Raw genomic sequence first — 25,136 nt, 5'->3', positions numbered from 1 at the left:
ATCAAATTGGTGTTTAGATTAATAGCACAGGTCCTTTGATGGATGTATCCATTGACCCATATTTCCGGAAAATTTCCATCACCACTCCTGACTAGCAGTGCTGGGATTGATTGATTGCCGTTTCAGTGATCCTGCATTGGCTGGCTCTTGACATGTTTTCTGCTCAAATGATGAGCATTTGAGTAGGTCGTCCTGAGTGCACTCACGCAACGGAAGACAGTTTCATGCATGATGTCATTTCTGTTGAGGATTCGTGTATGGATATGTAGAACACTTAACATTTCTTTTCACCATGCGCCAGTTGAAATCGCTGTTTTTTATTTACAATATTTTATATAAATATATTGTACATGATAACATTTAGTGGATACGCATGAATATCGTACGAATAAACACTGCATTAGAAAATTTGATGCTCCGTACGGCAGTGAGCTTATACAAGAAGGCCCACGCAACGTCCTAATTTAATAGCCCCTTGTTTTAGCGTGCGGTGAAAGTTCAGACATCACTCTTAGTTTTTGGGAAGTGGTTCATCGCTTCAATGAAGCCGTGTTGCTTAACGAGAAAATGATGGCTTGCCAGTCAAAAAGTTGAAACATATAACAAAACTAGCGGACAGCTCTTTCGTGTGGCGCGGTTTGGGCGTTCAAACTTGAGAAGCGAAACATGTTGTTTGAAGACCGAACAAGGAAGACATCATCTTTGAAGGGTAGTAAAAAAGAAGTTTGGTTTGATACGTTTACCTTTTCATTTTCATTTTCTTTAATTATCCAGAGAATGCTGCAACTATCATTCTTGCGTATCTTTCTTGAGGGAAAGATATATTTTGCTAATACAAACTGTCAGTCACATGTTTTGACGAGTTTATTTACGATGAGCAATTAGCGAAATCTAATTGAAATAAAACCAAAAACAACATAAACGATCATTAAAAATTATTTAATCCAGTAATAAGTATTAAAGTTTTGAAGAAAGAACAGCATTATGCGACCGGTCAAGATCACGTAAAACTAGGAAATAGACAATGCAAAGGGTGAAATATGACAAAAAAAACTAATTTTGGTTTCTTAAGTCTGATACCCTAGGGGGAATAAAGTATAGCCGATTAATAGAAGGGTGACTAATGTTGATAAATTCCGTTACCAGTGTGACTCCAATCGTTCCGGAGTACGATCAATGACTTTTTAATCATTTGAAACGCCCCCTAGCTATGGTCGGAACCCTAGGAGGTGCTAACCCTTTGAAGAAATGCTTAAAGTGGGGCAGCTTTTGAAACTATGCTCATGTCCTTCAACGATACCAAACGGTTGCCGTGCCATCGGAAGCCTTACAAATGTTTCTATTAAACCCATGGTTTTAACTCTGGCTAGCCAGACCTAGAGTCAAATGATCCGCTAATGCAGAGTCAATGCCCTTGATTTACGTTTTAAAATTAGGCCACAAACTTTCAAATACAATCGCATTGTAGACGAAATTTGGGACTGTAGAACTGGAAATGTAAAATATGCATTTTTGACATGATTTTTCATTGAATGCATAACCTTTTTCACCAAAAAACGCCTTCGACAAAAAATATGAAAGTGACTAGGTAAGTAATTGGCAGGAAATGCTAATAAGAAGCATATATTAATCATACTCTACTTGATGTCTTTCCTTTTTCGTTATATTTAAGAAAATCATTATTGTTTATAACCTCAAATAAACTAGTATTGAGTACTTCGAAGAAACGACACTGTCATTGTATTTTAGAAAGTAGAGTTCATTTGAAGATTGAGCGACATTTTTCCGAAGTATCAACTCTGGAATATAAAGAATGGGGTTGTGTTTCTTTGGCGTTCGTCACTGGAAGAATGGACTCGTTATGATAACCCCCCGCACTATCATAGAGCGCCTTTTTTCATACATTCATTAGTTTCCATTGCAGCTCAAAGATTATAAAGCGCATTCGTTCCGGCTCACCGCTTTTAATGCAGCAGCAGAACCGGTCTGAATCGTCGCTTCGCATGACATCAAACGTTTCAAACAAATAACGTTTTGGAAGTGACCGCGTGAAATTTAAAAGCGTTTTTAATTTTTTATCTATGCAACGATGAGCGGTACGGGATATCTTGATTCAATTCAATCTGAAATTAGGTTTCTCAGATTAGTTTTAATTATAGAAGGCGGAAGTCTTGTGTTAGAACTGACCAGAATGAATAAATATGTGTCGCAGCGGGTGAAAGACTAATCTATGGCAGCGGCAGCGTAAAGAAAGAAAAACGAGATTAGTAAATTAATAGAATCGAAAATTTCGTGCTCTTCGAGAAAGGGGAAAATGTTCCTAATATCTACTAGTCTTGTAATGTTATTATCACTTTTTCGGTTTGGTTCGTTGTTCGAAAAAATCTCTTTTTAATTTTCTATAAAACGAAAATAAGAAACGCCATACATTGTGGTCAAAGTGGTAAGAAAGTGGAACTTTTGCTTTTATTTATCTTATACTTATAAAATACTATTATTTTTTCCAATGTTCGTTGAAAGTTTATATTATTTTTGTTTATAAATTTCGTTTCAGCTATTGCATATACAGTCATGAATTCGAGAGATTCCAGATACTAGTTCGCTTCCAAGTATTTGCCGCTGACAGCAATCATCATCCATGTTCCTACCACTTCAAAGCTTAAGCCAGCATCTAAGCATTTATTCTACGCCGCTCGAAATATCCTCAAATATAGAAAAGCAAAACGAAAGATCCTCAGATACACAGCGGCAAAAGAAAAAGTAAGACAATAACGCTGGTCTCCTTGGTGATAAAACTGGCAGCTGACGGTGCTTTTAACTACACGTCGACTTCATATCGTAACGAAGACATCCGTAGCAAACTTTTAAGAAAAAGGCTCATTATTGAATACAGGTATATATAAAAAAAAACTTCTGAGAAGGGAACTACTCAAACGGACATCTGGAAGAAAGACAATCGGAAAAGGATACGTCTCCGGTGAAGATACCATAAATTCATAAATCGTAAAGCAATTAGATGCATCATTTAGAAAAAAAGGTTCGCTAGGAAGGTCAAACTTTCATCCCTTAGTAACGTATAGAAATTCGTCAAGCAGCATCGTTTTTGCTCTGGCCCTTCGACTGAATACATGTCACTGTGATAGCATTCGAGATTCCTTACAATCGTCGTCCCACACAAAGGGTCTTTGTTGAGAAATATAATTGAACGACAGTATAGGTTCAGCGTGACACGATTCGCTGATACGAGTAAGGCTTTCAGGTCGCATACCTAAATAGAAATGCAATTCTTAAGCTTAATGTAGGACTTAGCTGGCGTACGAAAAATAGTTGAAATTGTATAACGAAAAAACAAACCATATCACTCTACTAATTACCACTGATTCGAGGGAATCGCTTAGAAAAGCTGCTTACCAGTTTACGATAAAGCTTAGCATATATTTTGAAGAGTTTCGAAACAAGTGCGAAAAGCTTGCAGTTAGCTCTTGAAGATGGTTGGAACCAACGGCGCCAAAAATCACACAACAATGGAGCAAAACAGAACACTACACTGGATCTTATGGATCATGATAGCGGTGTTACCGTTAACGAATGGTAAGTTTAAATTCCTTTCCGGTGCTTACACTTCTTTTACAGCCAATCTCGCAGTAATGCCGACGCTTCGTTGTCGCTCAAACCATCATTTACGGCAATCACACGATGCGTGTCCGTTCGCTCTATACAAACATGAACTATTTTGCCGAGTCGTGAGTCAGTAAACGGTAACAGAGCCATTTCTCAAACCTGATGCTGAAATCATTACACCTCGAGCAACTTGTCTCACGAATGAGATTAAAGGGTTTCTTTTGTGGTCAGCTATGAAATGCTGCTGCATAATGAAATCATAGTCCCGAGAGATAATCTAACGCAATTTTCTGTATTCTTGGTTTCTCTATACCCTTTTAGATTCCAACGAAAGACAACTTTTTAACATTGATATATTTGATGAAGAAGAAAGTGAGAAGATGGAGTTTTAATTATTTGGAAATAATGTCACAAATCAAACATTTATTGAATTCATTAGAAAGGAGTTTTTATCGATCAGAAACAAATCGGTTTTGTTAATGTTATGAGGCATAGAAAATATTTTGACCAATTAATGTTGAGGAAAAGCTGATAATATTAATTTAAATACTCTCTATTGCTTTGAATTCTGATTTTTTTATTCAGTAATTAATACTCAAAAATTCAGTTCAAATACTTTCAAGAAAACAAATTCTCTTTTATTATCAAACATTATATTTTGATTCCAGTTGATGGACAAAAATATTTTTCTTAATTTTTATCAATTACACGAGCTTTCAGAAAACGAATTAATCAAACCAAAACACCGAACAAGAGTGCTTGGGATACATTTTCATCGTTTCATCCTTCCGGGGAATTTCAATTAAGCAGTCAAATTACTTCACTTTTACGCGCCATGAAATAATTTTGCGCCTTGGTGAAAGTAATGGGGCAAAGGAAAGGCAGGAGTTCCTTTTTACAAGGTGTAATTTACAATGTAGCTGGTGCTTGTATTCTGGATAATTTTAGCCCAGGTCCTAAGATTTATTTTTGTAATTTTGCTTTCCGATGAAATATGAGCCGTAATAAAACCAAAGCTCATTGATGTCTGTAGGGTTTTGTAAGAGGAATATTTACATTCTAAGGACTAGTAAATCTCCATCAGCCTTAAGCCGAGACTTTTGTTTGCACCATAAAAAATGAAAAAGATTAACATATTTATTTCACATATTTGAATCCGACATGCGTAAACAATAACATAGTAAAGACAATAAACAATAGTGAAGACAATAAATATTTTTCGATGACTTTTGGATATTGAAAGAATAATATTTAATTGGCAATGATTATACGAATTAAAACCTACTGAAACTGCTCCTTGATATATTCAATCAGCAGGAAGTGCTTTTCACGTACTATAAGGGTAATTAAAAATAGTTGCCATTATGCTTATCGGAATTTTTTAAGTATCGTCTGTGATACCTGAGTCATGTTTATTTTATGAAAAAGCTTGAATATTAAATAACCATCATGAACATGATCTAGAACAACCTGAACATGAACATGAATTCATTTTAATCCCCAAACATTATGCATTTTTTTTCATTCAAATTACTGGAATCGAGAGTTGCAATGAGCACACGAGAAGAATCGTGAATGTGTGCAATATGGTACAACGATTATTAATGGTTTTGAATTCAAACTCATGCTCGGAGCATGTATTGCCACAATGTCCAGTATTTTCCCAACATGTCTAATTGGCGTATGTTTCATGTCAATTGTGGTCGGCTACTGCACCACAATGAATGCAGGATGCATTCGCCTATGTCGACGCCTGAACGGTCGGCTATGAAATCTACAACAAATAAGAATAAATAAATAAATGTCGGTTTTGGATTTAGCTCCAAACATGACTGATACCAGAGGTACTCGGTTCCAACCGCATTCTTTACGCTATGTGAGCTTACCCATCTCGTTAGCAAAAAAAATATTACGATTACATCAACCATTGTGAACTATCTGATACGTATTGATAAATCTCATTTTAAGGCATGTGTTATGTATACAATTTAGCGTTATTAGAATGTAAGAATGATTAGGATGAAAAATTGTTTTATATTATCATGAATGGCTTAACTAGAATGAAACATTGGTTTGTATTATCAACAAAATAATTTTTTGAAAAAAAAAAAATGATTACGTATCTTTATAACGCATTTATCACTTAAAGAACTATACATCTGTCAGCATTGAAATAATGATTAATTTGCTTCTTTTTTGCTTTAAATATGTTTGATACAGTATAACAATTTCTAAAAAAAATTCAAAACAAAAAAAAGAAGTATCTAACTTTAAAACTGAGAAAAAATATGTATGTTTCTCTTCGAAACGGACTGCCTTAGTTTTTCCACACACACACACAAAAAAAGAAAAATCCAATATATGGCAATCACACATAGCAAAGAAGGGATCGTTTGGGGATCGTAATAAAGCGAAATTTATGTCGGCTGGGAGCTTTTACATGTCGGGATCAGTTGAAAGGGAAACAGTCCCTAACGTGGAGCACAATGGGCCACATTCCCCAGTGCAAAAGAAGGTTTCCCTGATATGAACAAAATTAATGTATCTTTTTGGGCTTTCGGTGTTGGGGTTGGTAAAAGATAGACGGTCAAGTTATTCTTCGCACGTTTTCCTTGCGTCATTTTGTTTCCCTTTGTTAATTTTCAAACCTTTTCGATATGGGCGTGTGGTTGATAGGTTGAATACTTGTTTATAGTGTGCCGCTAGCGTGTAGAATTGATTGAAAATTCGACTATTTAGCGTTTCCGTTTCCTGGTGCTCATTTTCTCGGCTAAAACTATAAGGCGATCATCTCCTACACAAGGCTAGGCAGTGTTTTTAGAATACATGGAGAAGCATTTACTGATTGCTCCTGTACCGGCGAAACATGTATGTAATTAATCAGCTTGTAGTTGTAAGAATATTAATGATGTAATTTTGGGGAATGTAAAAATAATCGGTCAACATTGGTCGCGTTCTGCTGGTTTTTGTTTCACAAAGTGCAACGTTAGGGTCGGATGTTATTTTTCGATTATGATTCTGTAGGCCATTATGGCGTATTGTTAATTATGGGACGTGATAGCTCATGGGGTCAGGATGTGTGCCATTCATCGCTCAGTTAGCACACTTCGTATTTTGGGCTGAGCACAGAAAGACGGACGTTCCAATATTTAGCAAAGAATAGGGATATTGTGGGTCACTGGGCAAACATTAATCAAAAGTTCTCATAAGAACACCCCACCACCACAGTAAAAGCTAGCTCGCCATTTTGCTCATTCATGGGGCTACGTGTATTTCAAGGACTACATGGCCGATGTGAGCAGACGATAAAAATAGCCTATTTGTTACGGAAAGCTTGCGAATCACCTCAGCATTTTCTTTGCTTTTCCTTTCTCGGAGATGACCTGAATCTTTTCATAAGAACGTAGGTTTTGTTTACTTTAGCTTCCCTCGGCTGTGCGCAGGTAGTTCGTTATGAACGATTTAGAGCTTCCGAGGCTTTTGTACTTAAGCTCACGTATGAGTTACATGGCTGACGGTGGGGTTTCTTCTAGAAAGATTGTTTTTTTCTACGTATGAGTAAAACATTGAAGTACGTAGTGCAAAGCAGATAAAACCTTGCTGATAGATTATAATCCAGACATGAAAAATATCGGTAATGTTCTTTTCAAAAACTCCTAATCATAAACGGATCAATGGGAAATAATTTTTCAGGTTCTACGCACCAATCAACGCAACAGAGTGATTCGTCTTTCAGATGAAGTTATGTTGTGAAGTGTTAAAAGAATGACGAATATGTTGCGTATGTAGCAAAACAATTTTACAAGAGGAAAATTAAAATTCCCCTCTTGATGCGGGCTCATTGTCCGGAAAGGCAGACCGAGATCAAAGATTCGTTTGATACCGTGGCACGTTAGGGTGATATAAGTTGCCATCACTAAGTGGAACATACGCTCATTCAATTTGGCGTCTCCGAGAGAGCCTTTTATCGCCTATCTTGTGGCATGTTGTTAAAAGGGAAATTATGATTTAATCAAGGGCATGGTTTTATGAAAAAAAAGTACGTGCTGAAAGCGAACGTTACAGTTCAAAAAATGATTTCACTTAGATTTGGAAGTAAAGAATGCAATGCTAATTCATGTTCATTTTTGTATTGGTTCTGGCTCTGAAGCCTTTCTCTACGTTCTAACTGACGAACCATTTCCATAGCCATGGTTTCCGTAATATTATGCCAAACTATGATGCAAATTACCTCAAGTTCATATTACGCTAGCCTATTCCGGAAATTTGTTCCTCGGTTGATCTTGTCGCATACGACTGAAACCTGTTGAAACTAGATTATATGAAATGCACCATTTGTTTTCAAAAAACACTGATATTCTATATCTTTTGTCGGTATGAGTGTTGAAAAAAAAATAACCGTAATTTTAAACTAAAGTTAAACACCTCTTTATATGTTTTTAATAAACGGAAGAGCAACAAATATTTTGTCAACGATTTTTGTATTTTTGACACATTTTCAACACACAGTCAACTGTACAGTGTACATTAACAACAGACTTAGTTCAGTTTCCACCAAGTATAATCGGAAATTGATAACCGTATCCCAAATACGAAGCACGCGGCATCTTTAGAAAGCGTAACATTTTCATGGACAGCACCATCTATCGCAACCGCTTGTGTGATTGTTCCATGTGGTTTAATAAAAACGTCCAGCTGCAACGCGCCATATATCATGCCTGTCGTCAGATGAGCAGCTACACTTCAAAAAAGAGGAGTGTCTGCCCGTTGCGTGTGCGTGCGCCGTGAAATTGTAAAATTCAATTATTACCCCCACGGCATTTCCGAGCTGCAGTTGTCCTTTCGATATTGTGCGGCCGTTTCTCGGTGAGCGTGGGGCTTTTTTCAACTCTACAATTGACCCATCCAGTACGTGCTGCTGTTGGTGCTGCAATCGCATCCCGACCAAGTGCACAATTGTGCACCGACAGGAGACTTCGGCGTAAACAAGTGTTGCATGTCACCAATCATTCCGCGGAAACCGGGACCATTATGCTGACGAACTCCGGGACCCCGGCTGGCTGGAACCAGGAGTGCAAAGACAAAACCCGACCCAAACAACTGTATCGGTAGGGCACAAACACGCACGGCCGCGATGACGCGAGTTAAATAAATCAATTTAATAATTTGTTGAACCAATTACGTCGTGCGCGATGGATATGGCTCCGTTGCGCCACCCACTCAACCATCAGCCCACTTAAAAATCATTCCAGTAGATAAAGAAACGAGGGTGAACGTACACGACTTAATACTAGTTAATTTGGTATCATAAAAAAAGAGAAAGATTAATAAAAACCGCTACGCATCATCCCGCAACATGATGTACGACAACGAAGTGAAACCGATATCGGATGGTATAGTTATGATTCGCAGCGAGGGCACGTTATTTATAGTGTATTTTTTAGCGATGTCATTGATGATACTCACTTTCAGTGGGTCGTTTTTTTAACAGGTCATTATTAGTCACAGAACTGTGTTTTATATATTCGATACAAAGTAAACAATACTGTAAAAACATCGCATAGCATTTAATAAAGATGATCTTGTGATGGGTTTCATCATTACCAATAGGCTTTTTGATACATGATCATTAAAACTTTGATTAAATATAATGAAATATAGATTTAGAAAAAGTAAATTGATAGATCATAAAACATATGGCATCTTGATTCAAATTGTAATTTTTTTTTTGCACAAAGTCCTTCATCTATTATTGACTGCTTTGATTTTCTGTTTTACTTCCATTGTTGTAATCAGGTTCTTTTCTTCATTAGAAAGTGATAAAATTAACACAAGTTTTACTTGCTGATTTGTTATACACATAATTTCTAAAGATGATTTTAAACAACTAATTTTTATATACGTGAAAAATTTTTCTCTCTAAAAAACGCGCCTGGGTAGCACGTTTTATTTCAAGGAAAAATCCATAAGTAAACAAGATGAGCCAGTGCAGCACCAGCAGCATTTAGGATTCAAGATAACCCGACCACCGACGTTGATCCTGCCGCAACGCCTTCCAAACGATCAAGCTTCTTCTCCCCGGTCTACAACGTCATTGCCGTTGTCATTATTCTGCAATGCTTCGCAAGCAAATTTGTATCAAATTCTCGAAACAAAGGCGTATCATTGTTTGCTCTGCGTCTCACGATGGCTTCTGGCACTTGATAAAACCGTTCTCGACTGCTGGCTGTGAAAACTTTTGCGAAACATCATTCGTGACGCCCAATGGCGTCACAGCCACTCCACCAAACGAATGCATCACACGAAAAATTTCCTTTTATCATGCGGTTGACGGAAGTCTGTTTGGATATCTTCATCTTGCTGTTGATTACGAATCAGATACCGCAGAATCGTAGCAAAATAGTTGTGAAATAAGAAGCCAAAGGCTTTACTGAAACATTCTTTATTCATTTTTAAGGCAAGGGATTTATTTCTGTGGATATTGATTTCGTTCGTTCATTTATCCGCAGCCATGGAAGGGTATTGCATTGTCGGGAATTATTCACCAGCCAGTGACCTAGTTATATTGAAATATGAATATATTTCATGCTTAAAGTAGAAATACACACGCACGTTGGGTTCCATTGACTCGCCTGTCATCGCACGAATATATGCTACGTTCAAAGCAAAAAAGCAAAGAGTTACTGCGGAACGGAAGCAACTTAAGATTAGCATAGATAGTAATCGGGGACTCTGGTAAGTTAATGAAACCCGTCCGTCCATTAGGGAACCGTTAGGAGAATTATATCGCCTTGGTAATCAAGTAGCAATCGACCGTTCTATTCAGATGTGCATGTCGTCGTGAGTGGTTGAAGCCATATATTGTCCATAAACTGTCACGGGTAAAATATACAAAAAAAATATCTCTTCATTACGCTTCATGGTAGATGAAATACGTAGAAAATTCTGTTGGAAATGATGGTTATCACTACTGCGTCAAGGACAACAGTCTTTTATTCTCATACAAACTTGTAGGATCCAGGCCTATCGATCCACCGTTGCTCTTATGCGCATATTATTTGCTAAATATGTACACACACGTCTTTTTTGATAGTTAGAGGACTTAATAAAAAGCACTGATGCACTGATGGAATTTAGAGGAACACTGGAGTTGATAAATAACATTATAATGTTTCAACTCATTCTAAATCATAAAAACAATTATTTTTAGAAAATCAATGGTATGAAAACAGCTAAATTTTATTGACTTTTTCGTAATGGTTTTTTAAATGTTTATTTTTATAATCAAAAAATTATATTGCTCATAAGATAGTCTTTTTAATTCATTTATTGTATTTCTTTTTCTTGCGAATTTTGATTATGTAAGGCAAGACACAAGTAACTTTAAACCTGTGTTGGTTAAATTATGATCCAGTCTTTCAATTGTTCGTTCGATCATTCTAATGCTACTGCTAACGGATATTACGATCGTATGGTACGAATAAACATTGCCACATACGACTGCAGGCCATTTTTCATCTTTTTGCATTGCATGAGTGCGGTACCACCGTTGAGCCACAGCTGAGAAAAATTATCTCTGGGGAATGTCCACCAATGGCTATGCAGCTGTGGACGCCTCCTCGAACGACCTTCGCAAATTACCTTTTTTGGTTGTTCGGAGTGATGGCGTTTGCCGTCAGCTCACGATCGCGTGCTGTTCATTTTTTATGGTAGGCAAATGACAGACGCCAAGCTGACGAGGCGCCGCTGCCGATATTGAAATTGCGTTCCAGTGGGCGGACAAGATCGCTGCGGACCAATGTGCGCCCAACAGATGGCGCGAAAAGATCCCAGCTTCTGGGGGACTGTCGGCGCCACCGTGGGTTTCTCGTCTTCACGATCTCTGGCTAATATCAATCGAGATCGATGATCGATCGACAAGTATAACAAACTTGCCTTTCGCTGAAAATGTCATTCATCGTTTGTGTGTTTCTTTTTTGCACTGAAACCCATAGACATGACGCATCGATGCAGTTGCAGTTGCAGTTGCAGTCTGGTATTACTTTGTAACGAATATCATGTACTTCAAGTTTCAGCACGACCTCTCGGAGGCATTTGGTCTTCACATTGGTGCTGTATCAATTGGTGTATCATGTACGATGCCTTAAACGCATACCATATGATACGATCTGAATAACCCTGTACTAATGCAATGGAATGTGTATATTTCGTTCGCAACAAAGTTCGTGTACATAGTTTGTAAGTCCATTCTGTTTCATAACGAGAGTGATGGTGGGACTGCTGCGATTTTCTAACTACCAGAAGTTCATTCAATTTGTCATCTCCTTCCATCTCCCTAATAGGGCTTTGGTTCCGACGACATCGCATAAACGCCTATACCGACAAAAATCTCTTTCTTCGTCGGAAGCGGTCCCCAAATGCTTGCTGGTGTATGGAGAAGCGCCTCCTTTTTGGTTATTTTTCGGAAGCATTTTATCGTCATCAAGTGAACGGCAAGGCGTGGGCAACATGAAAAATTACTTTCGTGTGTCATGTTTTGTAGCGCTGTATGTTCACATGCTGCGCGCAAATCCCACAGCCGAGTTTTTTCTTGCCTCTTTTTGGGGGCAGATGATCTTTCTTCGATGATATGGGACGCTGGTTCGTTGTATAATTTGTATTTGTTTCGTAACACATGATCTTTGCTTATTGCGAAACTTCTTGTCGAAGCTGGAGAAGTTTTTCTGATAGAATGATATATCAAATTTGTTAAAACATATGTATTCTGGTGAACAAGTAGTAGCGGCTACATAAAAGAGATGAAATGTATTGAAGATAAATACATATTGTGTAGCATGCTTGCCAAGCTTGGAAGTTAATCAACCTCAATCAGTTGTTGTAATTTATAATTGCTCTTTTTCGTTACAGCTCAATATCGATCCCCTCGAATAATCGAAAACCCTAGTGATACAATCGTACCCAAAAACGATCCCGTAACGTTGAACTGTAAAGCGGAAGGAAAACCACAACCCGTCATCCAGTGGTACAAGGACGGTGAGGAAGTAAAGCTTGATGCGAATCATGTGCTGCTGCCGGCCGGATCCTTGTTCTTCCTGCGCACCGTGCACAGCAAGAAGGAGCAGGATGATGGTGTTTACTGGTGTGTGGCCAGCAATCCGGCCGGCAAGGTGTACAGCCGCAATGCAACACTGCAAGTAGCAAGTAAGTACGCAAGTTTTGCGCAAATATCACACCCAACAGCTGGGCATGTTGCTTTTTGGTACTTAAACAAACACAGTTTTCAAACGAATCCCCTTTTTCAAAACCGTACAATGGTTAGACCCAATTTAGGATTCATTGCGTAGTAGCTTTTTACCTCATCATAACTCTTTCCTTACGTGCTTCTCTGTTATTTTTCCTCCAGCACTGCGAGATGACTTTCGTGTGGAGCCGAAAAACAAGCGAGTCGCGGCGGGTGAAACAGTCCTGCTGGAATGCAGCCCGCCCCGTGGCAATCCGGAGCCGAACGTTAGCTGGAAAAAGGTACGCTTTTTAAGCGTTTTTTTTTCGCACATCCAAGCCATTATCATCAACGAAATCACAATTTATCACGACCGACGGACGAACCGTTTTCGGGCGTTACGTTACTTTTCTACATCCTTTTCTTTCCCTTCCGATCGCTGTGCTGTCGAAATGTCTGCTGCTGCCGACCGTAGAACGACGTCTTTCTCGAGCTGGACGATTATCGCCCATCGAAGGAGCTGGCCCGGATACGGATCGTTGACAGTGGAAACCTTCAGATCGGTGATGTCCGTCCGACGGACGAAGGGCGTTACCAGTGCATCGCCCAAAACATGGTTGGCTCGAGAGAAAGTGGGCTCGCAAAATTAACCGTCCAAGGTAAGCGCACCTCCGGTTCGTCCGAGCAAAATGTTGACGGCCCGAGGAGGTATTATTTTTTTTTCGTTGCTCCCATAAAGCATGGTGCTGGCTGGCGGTTGATGATTTACGGGAGCAATATTTTTAGGCGCGGTCGCTTTCGGCCTCTGAGAAGATGTGAAGATCAATATGCTCTATCCACCTCACGCTGGATACGGATTCTTTTTTTATCATCAAGCTGCACACAATTTTCTCCCGTGAATCTGCCGCATGATTAATGTCTATTGTAAAAGGGAATCATTATGTATCCCGCCAGGGGCCGGTTCATCATCGTTAGTAAAATTTAAAAGTGTTTTGCTGTGGCAAATGCTGCTTTCCTGCATTTGCATAACAAATTAAATTACTCGATTCACACATACAGTGGCGTTTTGCTTCTCACATACCAACTAAAAAAAACTGTAGTAAAGATACGGAAAGCATGTTTTGTGTGTTACAACACCTATCACGTGTGTTAAAAAATAGCTTATGGAAATGAAGATGTGTCTAGTGGTAACACAAAATCGAAAGCGAATTCAAATGGCTTTCCAGATGATTAGCTGTCCCGTGTTATGAGGATGTAACGATCAATGGATTTAATTTTAGTTGTGGCCGCGTTACTTTGGCGTATAATTTATGTCATTCTTAATCAACCTTGTCGCCTTAAGCCTACAGACTCCTGCCGACGTATGATTTACTGCCCACTGACGCCGTAATTTTTTTTCCCTATCGCCCACAGTCAAACCGTACTTCGTGGCCGAACCCGACGACGCAACCGTCCTGGAGGGACACAGGGTCCAGTTTCAGTGTCCGGTCGGTGGCGATCCGGCGCCTCAAATCCTCTGGACGAAACAGAACGGCGATATTCCGGTCGAGCGGGCCGAAATACTGGAAAAAGACAAAAGCCTAATCATCCGCAACGTGACCGCTGATGACCATGGTCAGTATATCTGCGAAGCTCGGAACTCTGTCGGTGTCGTCAGTGCGCGGGCCAGCCTAACCGTTAACAGTAAGTATCATACGGTGAACGTCTAATTAATGCAATGAATGACATTTAAAGGAAACGGTTTCCTTAAGGCAACGTCTGCGATATCGAATTATTGACAAAAATCAAGTTGTGCGGATTACATTTCGCAGCCGAGCGAATTTATCCGCAAAGCCAAAGGCCTTACCCTAGCGGCATATTGTTCAGCAAGCGGTTTCGAAATCTCAACGCGCTGGGGTATCACATCATTTTGGCTTCACCAGCCACCTTCTTGCCGAAAGCACAACCCGCTCTGCCGATTTTTATTGCCATTGGATTTTAAAATCGGATTTTAACAACCCAAAGCCGCCGGTGCGTTCGACGTCATTTTATACCGCGAGCCGGTTTAGGCACGACTGTTGCTCCCGTTTACTTTTGTGTGTGATTTGGATTTCTTGAACGCAGCCGATCGTGTAAAGCATTTTATTGCGAAGATTTTGGCACCATACCGCTAGCCGCTGATCCGGCGTGTGATGCAATTTCGCCCATATAGTAGATTTGCGGGAAAACAATAATAAAACATCACTCCACCATCTGAGGCGATCGAGTTCGCCTTCACGTGTGGTGAATGATGAATGCGCGTCACCTTATGGCGGCGCCAGTTTATGAGTGCTCGAAAAGGTTTCACGTCGCCTGGTTTTGGCATCGCTATTGAGCTAGGTTTGAAACAAATGTCTTCAAGTCCACCGAGGCGAATGTTTAACGATATCGAAATCGCATTAAACTTGTGTAATTTCTCACGCGGCGTTTGATCAGCTTAATTTATGCATTGTATTTTCATCCCACAGCACCGCCCGTGTTCACCATTCGACCACAGGATCAGAAAGTCACCGTTAATGGCGTCGTAACATTCAAATGCTCGGCCACCGGAAGCCCCTTGCCGTCGGTATTTTGGACGCGCGAAGGCTCCCAAACGCTCATGTTTCCGAACAACAGCTACGGCAACATGTACGTGTCCAGCCAAGGCTCCCTGCAGATTCGCGGCGTGCAGCGGGAAGATGATGGCAACTTCGTTTGTTCTGCTCTCAGTGTGGCGGGGTCAGACACAAGTCGAGTGTATTTACAGGTCAGTAGATACGAATCGCCCTGCATATGCATAAAAGGATATCAAAGGATAAGCCACTTAATCGGCAAACACCAACAAATGAACGTGAATTTTGTGTATTTTATTATGTGTTTCATTCGACGATTTGACATCTCGATAACTGGCTTCATGTGTGTAGATAGAGGTTCATAATTTCAATTTTCGTTTCATTCAAAGTTATTCAATTCAAACATAATCTTATTTGCTAAACAAAAAGTAAAATTGATTCAATTTCTATAATTTCCTTCGTAACCCATTGGTAATTGGTGTTTCTGGATGTTCTTTGCCCTCAAACATTTGGTAATATATTTTTCCCATATTTGCCTCATCGTTACAGGTGATATCGCCAATTGATAGCATTCCGCCTCCGCTGTTACAGCAAGTCCCTTCAAATCAAACTCTCCCGAGTGGTACGAAGGCGACGCTTCCTTGTCAAAGTTCTTCGTTTTCGGGTTACGAAACATCGTTAGCGCCCCGTTGGCAACGCAACGGTATCAATCTGCAGACTGGGCCTGGAAAACGATTCAAACTGCTCCCAGGTGGAACGCTAAGGATTGAAGGTAAGTCCACCGAGCCCAAGGATAAGCCTCCTAGCAGTGTAATATCTCAGATAGAAAGGTCTCATTGATCGTTTAACAGAAATGCATACGAGAGAAACACCATCTGTGAATTTTAATCACTTCCGATCAGATCACGAACATAAATATGCTATAGAAGAAAAAAAAACACACTTTCCATGCAATTGTTCGCTTCGTCAATTCTGGCATTACGCGCCGTTTCGATCCATGGTTACGCGCGAATATAAATTCCTCGTCTCTAGAGGGAGTTTAATAGTACTTTAATACCCAATTTAAAGCGGCTATGATAGGATTAAATCGTACATTACTTGCTGAATGATTTAATTGATGCTCTAACAATACACGGAGCGCAATAAGAGATCCCGTTCGGGATCCTTTGTATTATTTTCTCTTTCTCCTTGTCGCTCCATTGAAGCAGTCCGTTTATTGGGGGAGAGGATTCTTTTGACGAATGGCGTACGCCTTACGAAAGCTGAAGCTGCATATTATGTGCAGGAGGGTGGAACGATTGCTTCGTTGATGGCTGACTTTGGCTCCGTCATTGTACACACTGCAATGTGACGTATCGGTACAGAACCCTTGTCGAAAGTGCAATGCGATATTGTGCAAAGGGGAAAACGGTCTTTCATGTGCGTAGCCCCGGCGGCTTATTGAATATTTAAAGAGCTTGTGCAGCTGTAGGAGTGCGCGTGATGCTTCAGCGATATTAGACCAGCACGCTGCCACAAATGCAGCTCGCTTTCGTGCCCTGCACTTCCCGAAATGCTTAATTATTGACGAGTGCATTCGTTGTTTTGCCTCGACCGAAGGATTACAATAATAGAAATCTTAAGTCGAGCGTCCGAAGGGCACGATAGAAACTGCGCGGAATTGAAAGTGGCATGTGCATTAACGCACCGAGCGTCAAGTGAGGATATCCGGTTTCATTACTCAGCCATGTTAAGATCCTCTTTCCTGACAAGACTGAACGCTTAGCTCAATCCGACGCAATCCGGCAATTCGCTAAAAGATATATATATTTTCACATCTCTTTTCTACGTGACTGGCATGATTGATTAGATCTTTACACAGTTTTGTGCTTAAGATTTTTTGTATTAGTACTCAATCCTGTAACGTTCTCTTGCGTGACGCATCGTACAAGCTATAGTAGTTAAGAAAAACTACGGCAGAGAGGGTACGTGAATTATTTGCTATCGCGCGCACCGCATCATCAATCAACATCCACGTTAAGTTACGAGTGCGCTGTGGGGCCCGTATTCAATCGAGGGGTCTTTGTGTGTGTGTGTGTTTCCGCACGAAGCCGTTATCCTTCCCTACTGCGGCGATATGAAGAGGTTGCTTGCTTGAAAGTTCGATGTCTTGTTGAAAGTTCGCTCTCAGCAAGCTTATCAACAGTCTTCAACTCACCGTAGGGGGCCAGCTTTGGTGATAGCCATCTTTGTGCAGCGCGCAACCTCAAGTGTGGTGGCGTATGCAAAGAGCAAACCTCAAGAGCAGAGAACACACCACATTCACATGGCATAGCGTAGCCTTTCGTTTGCGTGATTCACAATAATAATAAAGCAAGCCTCTCGCTGGGCAGATGTGCAGATGAGGACCATAACTACGAGACCGCATTGCATTGTAATATATCGGTGCCGGGACGATATAACCGACCGCGCAGGTCAACAACATGGGTACATTCCATCTATCATCCCTATATGACACAGTCAACCAAGCGAGAAATGTACGAGCATAAAAGCCCGCATGGCTTTCGCTGTACTCTATTTGCTTCATGGCGCAGAAGTATCACGATTGGTCCAATAAACGACGAAGGTGATGCTTTTAGCGCTTCGGATCGGACTGACCGCGATCTGCACTTCAGTGCAAGCGACAAAGGTACGCTATGGTTCAGCTATTTCCCGCGGCGCGTTGCATCTTGAATGCCGTAACAAACCATAAAGAGCGAGAGATCTGGCTCGTCCGTGGCAGACGGACAATCATGCCGTAAAGAGATAGTAAAATAAGTGATCCTTCGAAACCTAGGAAAGGCGCCGTGTCATGGATCAACGACACCGGGTCAGAATCTTGCCTGTTGCCGCTAAAAAAGTCTTTTCAATTAAATGTCATTATGTAAATGATCTTTCTGCTCTCCTCTTTGCTTCACTAGAAAATCACCGTCAGGTTAACCGAGTGCAAGTGAAACGTTACCTTGGCTTCGCTTGAAGCCTTTTTTTCCTCAGAAAACGAGAAGAAAAATCCTACGCCAAGGAGTTTTGTTTTTTGTGCCGGCTTTCATCTTATGTATTTCGTTCAAGAGTGGCTAAGGATTTTCCACGTTGTGCACTGCCCACACTGTTACTAGAAGTCGCTCTTTGTACGTGAAACAGAGTACTTTAATTAGTTGATTGAGTTTTTGAATTGCGAATAATTTGATTAATTAGACAATAGATTATTGTGTCCGTTGCGTTGCGATGCTTGAAAATAATTACCCTTGTTTTCAAATAAGTCCAAGATTGAAAACTGAAGTCAATTCTAAAAAGATGATTAATTATTTTAACAAACAATAAGTGACTGAACATCAAATATTTAATAATGTCTCACTGACTCCAAAATTGCTTCATTCAAGAACGATATCGTTGTTTCATTTTCGTATCAAATAGGCTAATTTTCATCTTTTCAAACATGCTAGATTTTACTAATCATCTTCTGTTGAGGAACAAACGTGACGTGTTTCACAAAAGGGATGCGTCGTAGCTAATCACATTTCACATTTCCAGGCAATATAAAGGATCATAAGCAAACAAATGGTTCATCAAAAAAGTTTTCCTATTTGCTCTAAACTCATAAGCGGCCTCACATGTGGAGTAATGGGACTTTGTTACTGTTTCTGTTGGTTTTTCTTTGGTTTTTGTTTTTTGAATATTAATTGATGTGGGGTTTCAATATCACAGCAAAATAGTGATTAAACTACAAAAATATGTGTAGGTTATAAAATATACTGCGCTGCGCTACTAATATAAAAAGAATAACATGAAATATATATAAAACCAATTGATTGTTTTTTGCTCAATGTTGAAGCATTTTTAATCAATTTATTTTCAGTTGCAATTTCTTTTATAATTTATTCTTATTGAAATGCTTTTAATTCTTCAATAAGATTATGAAGTATCACAATAATGGAAATCAAGTCTTTTCTGTTGATTCTATTTGAGCTGAATTTAAAAATATTTTTGTTGTATTTAAACTATTGATTATATCCGTTTTAAAATATAAACAACGCTTCTAGCATATCTTTCCTTGCAAAGCATCCATGCTGAAAATGTCTTAAAGCGCAAGACCGTTTGCGTCGGTTTTCAAGTGATTTTTTATTAAAATGAGCCTTTTTCCGCCACCAATGGCTAAGAACGGTTTTCTCATAGAAAATGCAAATACGTTGGTGATAGGCGAAAGACGTGCGTATAATCCGGGGCACATATCCCATACGGTCTATATAAGATGTCATTTCCGGGTTTGTTTAGTTTTTGCAGAGGGAGATTTTCTAACGAAGTTTCAATAAGCCGATTTCTTTTCTCGTAAAAGCTAAAGCGATATTATATTAGCAGTTCAATTGAAATGTATAACAAGTTATGTAAGGCATAATATGGCTCTACCTGACTACTTCAGGTGATTCAGGTGTATGACGACTCTTAGAATAACATAGCTTGGATGGTAAAGAAGAACAAATCGATATTTTTAGAACATCAAAAACGTCTTATTGAGCAAATTTGACTGTTAAACATCGTTTTGATATTACAACTTTCAAATTGTTTTGAGGCATCATACTGATTGAAGTCACGTTTAATATTTTCTAAAATGATCTATATCATTGTGGTTTTATTAGATTCATGGAAAGCTTGTCAATATTTCAGTTTGAACTCTTAAATTGTGTCCCTTTAATATTGAGTTTTGCGATCAATTAAAGATTTTTTTTCGGTCGCGATACACTAATTGTCCAATGCTTTGCCGTGTGGTCGTTTTTATGTCCACAGACGACAGTAAGAGGTATATCATGGGTCAGTAAATGGGGTTCATTACCATCCTCAACGGAGGCGTTTGTGTTAGTAAAAGGACGATAATGGTTTTTAGGAAGCCCTTCTAAAGTGAATTGATGAAATTTGAAGCTTAATGAGAGTTTCGTAAAAAATGGTTATTATCATTTACATTGGGATGTCCCGTAGTGGAGTATAATGTTGATGGTTTGTTTAATGGAAGGGTTAGCTGATGACATAATTCGAAATGATTATAGTATCTAATTACGTTGTTTTGATAAAGTGCATTCAAAAAGTTATAGTTATTAGTATGTTAAAAAAGTTCACTCAACATGTTTAAACATGATTTGGCCAGTACTTTAAGATTTGTTTTGTTGTTTAAATGATTTTCATGCTGAATTTTATCGCTGATATTCGTTTTATATTTTCCATAATTTATCAAAACAATAAAATCATTGTTCAAAAAGCCTTGAACAATATGAAGCACATCCTTGTAGAAAGGTGGATTAGATCGAATAAATGCTATTGTTGAGCAAATTCGAATTAACGTACTGATGATTGTTTATAAATAAATGTAATTCGTCGATTTTTTGTTCCATGTAAGGTGCTATGTTATCATCCACCCTTAAAATTACATCTGTTTTAGCTTTTACACGTCTTAGCCTGTTACGAAACTTTTGTTTCACAAAAGGATACGCTTAGGCATCATGAGAATACTCTCTTTATCTATTCAGCATCTATTGACAGGTGGGGATGTGAAAACAAGCTCTACTTTGCGTACAACACCATTTGTCTTCCTTCTGGGAGTTTCATTCGTTTGCCAGGATTTTGGCATTCTGATACAAATCCCTTGTACGTGTGAATCTAGGTAAATTTAATGGTTGCCTTGGGATCAGATGAATAAAGAACGCTTTCAACGCCCCACAAAGGCAGTGTATCAAATGTTCTCAGAACAAAACATGTCTGTAAAGTTTATATACAGCAAACATTTTCCTTTCTTATGAGCCCTGTAAAACTTTTTAGGATTTTTGAACTGCATTTCTTGTTAAATCTACTATTTTTGTGTGTGTGTTTTAACATTATTTAAAATTTAAAATAGCCTGTCAAAACTATAGTAAACCTATAATAAACCTTTTTTCTTTGATTTATGTTTATTGATTACCTATTCAGATACAATGTTGCATACTATTCATTTAATAGCATCACTTAAATTATTTAAATGGGTATGTCAATAGTACACTTAAAGCTGCATAGTGATGGCGTACTATTTGCTCCTTAAAAAATCTAGTGTTACTTATTCTGAAAACATTTTTGCTATTATATTATATTTAGCTTTCACTACCTTTAAGATATTTTCTGTCATCTATCTAACATGTTGAGTGTCTTCTTTTCTTCTATTCCAACAGATCTACAATCAGATGACAGTGGGTGGTATCGATGTAGTTTTAAAGAAGATGGTTATGAATATTCTTGGTCGGCGTATCTGAGTGTAAGTATATCTAGATTTAGCCAACAAATGCAAAATATTTAGATTCGGTGCTACTCAGAAAATAAGCATCTCTGTTAAATCTCACCCACGGGATTGCACATTGAATGGCCCTGAGCAATTGTGCGGTGTTACAATTCCATCTGAATTCCAACCTCTTTTACGACTTTTCGTTAAATCTATGTAGGTCGATAGCAATCTGCCACCTCAATCTCAGCAGATATTCAATCCAAACCTGCTGCCTTCCGCGCCTGGCCAACCGAAGGCGGCCAACATTACGAACACAAATGTGACGCTTATTTGGGCCCGCGGGCAGGATAAGCTCCGAACGAACGCCATCGCCAGCTACACGATCGAGTATCACAGCACGGACGATCGTGAGGTGGATGCTGGATGGAAAATCGCATTGCGCCAGATCGCGGGCAACACGGCCACGGTGACGGGGCTGTCACCCGAAACTGGATACATCTTCTCGGTGCGTGCCGAAAACGGGATGGGCTTCTCGGCACCCTCGCCCGTATCAACGCTGATCCGCACGCTATCGTCCGACGACCGTGTAGCCATACCAGAAGAGCTGGAGACGGCACGCATGGTGCTAAGTGGAAAGGTAGGTGTACACTGTAACCATGAATCTTCCAGATGGTCAGATACTGTTCACCGTATGCTTGTGGTACGTTATCATTGGTTTCTTGCATGCGCTTTTGCGTAACGTTTCCAGATCCTGGAACTGATCGATATCATCGCGCTGACCTCGTCGTCCGTGCAACTCGAGTGGCAGCTGCAAATCGGTGGTTCGGAGGAGTATATTGAGGGTTTTTATGTGCGGTATCGAGATTTGGATAGCGAAGTGCAACGGTACAGCATGCTTCCGATACCGAACAGCGAAACCGAGAGCCACATCATAACGAACCTAAACAAGTACACCCGGTATGAGTTCTTTTTGACACCGTACTTCAAGAATCTCGAGGGGCAACCGAGTAATGCGCGGAACGTACGCACGCTCGAAGACATTCCATCGGGACCACCGACGAACATACAGGCCGGAATGTTGAACCTTACCGCCGGTTGGGTGCGTTGGAGTGCGCCGTTGCGCGAACACCAGCATGGCGCCGTCATGGGGTACAAAATTCAAGTCAAGTCAGGCAATAACGCCTCGAAGCTGCTTGCTCAGATGACGTTAAACGCGACAACCACCTCGGTGATGTTGAACAACCTGACCACGGGCGCAAGCTACACGATTCGCGTGGCAATGTTCAACCGGATGGGTATGGGTCCGTTCTCCAAACCGCTGTATCTGACGATGGATCCGTCGTTCGTGATCGTACCGCAGGGTGTGCACAACAATCACCACTTTTTCAGTGACTACGACGATCGCCGCCCGCCTCAGCAGCAGTCGCACGCGAATAGTTTCCTGCACGAAACGTGGTTTATGATCTTGGTGGTGTTTTCGCTGGTCGTCATACTGCTGGTGACGATCGCAGTCGGTGTGCTGATTTTCCGCCGGCGCCAGAGCCTAGGCAAACCGGTTGTAACCGTACCGGCTCTGGGTGCTCGGAGAAGCGACATAGCTAATCTCAGCATGTCCCGGAAAGATGGCGGAATTTGGATTGATCGTGGCTGGCGTACGTGTGATACGGATAAAGATTCCGGTCTCAGCTCCATTAAGCTACTGGAGGGTAACCAAACACATCACACGTACCCGATGCCTGATGGTGGCACTGACTACGCCGAGGTTGATCCACGTGGTTTGACATCGTTCTACAATCGGAAGGTGAGTTGTATCCTTGGGAGCCACATTTCCCGCTGTTTCTTATCTTCTAACACTGGGAGAACGTTTTGTACCACACAGTCTCCGGAAAGTCCTACTCCTTACGCTACAACCATGATCATCAACGGGATACCTCGCAGTGACAACGGTGATCTGGGCTATCAAGGTCACGATACGTTCTCATCTACTTCATCCAGTTTCCGTTCGTTCTACGGTTACCCGCGACCCATCAACACAAACAATGGTAAGATCTAATTCGCTATCTCAAATAGGAAATGGCTACATATTCGTTCTGTTTACTATTCTTCTCGACTGACTCACAGTTCCTCCCAACTGGGTCGACTATCTGCCACCACCTCCAGAGCATCCTCCTCCCGTGCCACAGCCATTGGACATCAATCATCATCTCAACCACGTGTACCCGTCGGAGCTGGTAGGCACGTTGAACAGCTCGCAGTCGTCCAGCTACTGTTCCCGGCGTACCAGCGGATACAAGTGAGCCACCGAGGCCCGCTTCGGCTGGTAGGCTGAAAACATACCAGCAACCACCACACAAACAGAAAACCAAACGCAAAATCACGAAACAAACCAGATCTCAGGCTCCCGGTCGTTGTCATCATCGGTGGATTTCTTCGAATGTGCCGATGCGATCGGGTCCTAGCTGTGCCAAATCTTGGTTGCCTCACCGTAGAGTAGATGCGGCAGTAGGGGCGTGGCTGTTCAGCCAAACGCGCACTTTGTTGGAATTTTGCAAGCGTAGTAAAACGAGAGTACTACAGATCTCTGGATAGTTCCAGTGCGCCACGCGTCCCAAACGGCCAACGATAAGAGATCCTTACAGGTAAATTAGAAATCGCTTTCTTGCTCATTGTCAAACACATTATTCATTTCAACCATTATCTTCGTGCACAGGATTATCGTTCAATGTAGAACTTCTCCGGATTAAGGCATTCCGAATGGTCAATGAGCGGATCAACTGCGATTGGCCACTGACTGTGAATGAGACATCCATTGGTTCGGCTTGGCATCATCACCATGTGCAGTCGTGAGTTAGATGTTGCACAGGTTCAAACGTTTATCACAACCCGCGAGTTTCTTCGCCTAAGTAGATGTGTGCGAATACACGAAATCGTAGTGCCAGATGGTAGTGATGAATATAAATTATATTTTTTCTATGAAAAACTAGTTTTGCTGCTTACTGTCATACGTCCGAAATATATCCGAAAATGCGACCTTCTCAGGTTTGTACCTATAAGCCCATTTGGCTTCTTTGTTCTTTAGGAACTAATGGATTGATATCAAATAGAAACAGATGAAGTTTGACATTTAGAATCGAAATTTTATAATCTAAAAATAATCGAGAAAACAGCTTCCATGGAAGTAAAACAAGGCCATGTGTTTCTGATAATAACATATGCTTTGAATTTTCGTTATTATTGCGGAAGTCTAGCTGAAAGAAGACAGAACCCTGTTCATATGTTTGATGTGAACAAAAAACACAAACATATGATACATCCCACTTGTATTAATGAACTGAAATTTTAAAACTAACGATTTTTACTCAACCTCGTTATGAAACAAAATAATTAAAATTCTAGGTTAACTGAAAAAATATCAATTTACCTTATTTTATCGAATATAGAGCGCACTTCATTCTCTGCTTCTTCTTGA

General features: G+C 40.2%; 1 protein-coding gene across 1 annotated transcript; it reads left to right on the top strand.

Annotated features, from left to right (window-relative positions):
• The first annotated feature begins 3,524 nt into the window (after positions 1 to 3,524).
• Positions 3,525 to 24,607, top strand: LOC128730246 (roundabout homolog 1-like). The gene is made up of 13 exons (XM_053823282.1): positions 3,525 to 3,591; positions 12,529 to 12,822; positions 13,025 to 13,143; positions 13,317 to 13,500; positions 14,255 to 14,524; positions 15,328 to 15,605; positions 15,961 to 16,183; positions 21,618 to 21,700; positions 21,885 to 22,304; positions 22,416 to 23,468; positions 23,547 to 23,709; positions 23,789 to 24,306; positions 24,378 to 24,607. The coding sequence occupies exons 1-12, from the start codon at positions 3,525 to 3,527 to the stop codon at positions 23,962 to 23,964; spliced, it is 3,330 nt and encodes a 1,109-aa protein (XP_053679257.1). The 3' UTR covers positions 23,965 to 24,306; positions 24,378 to 24,607.
• Positions 24,608 to 25,136: the final 529 nt, after the last annotated feature.

Source organism: Anopheles nili, chromosome 2 (assembly GCF_943737925.1).
Source record: "Anopheles nili chromosome 2, idAnoNiliSN_F5_01, whole genome shotgun sequence".
Classification (NCBI taxonomy): domain Eukaryota; kingdom Metazoa; phylum Arthropoda; class Insecta; order Diptera; family Culicidae; genus Anopheles; species Anopheles nili.
Note: the sequence above shows the minus strand (reverse complement) of the source record. Positions and strands in the feature narration are given on the sequence as shown.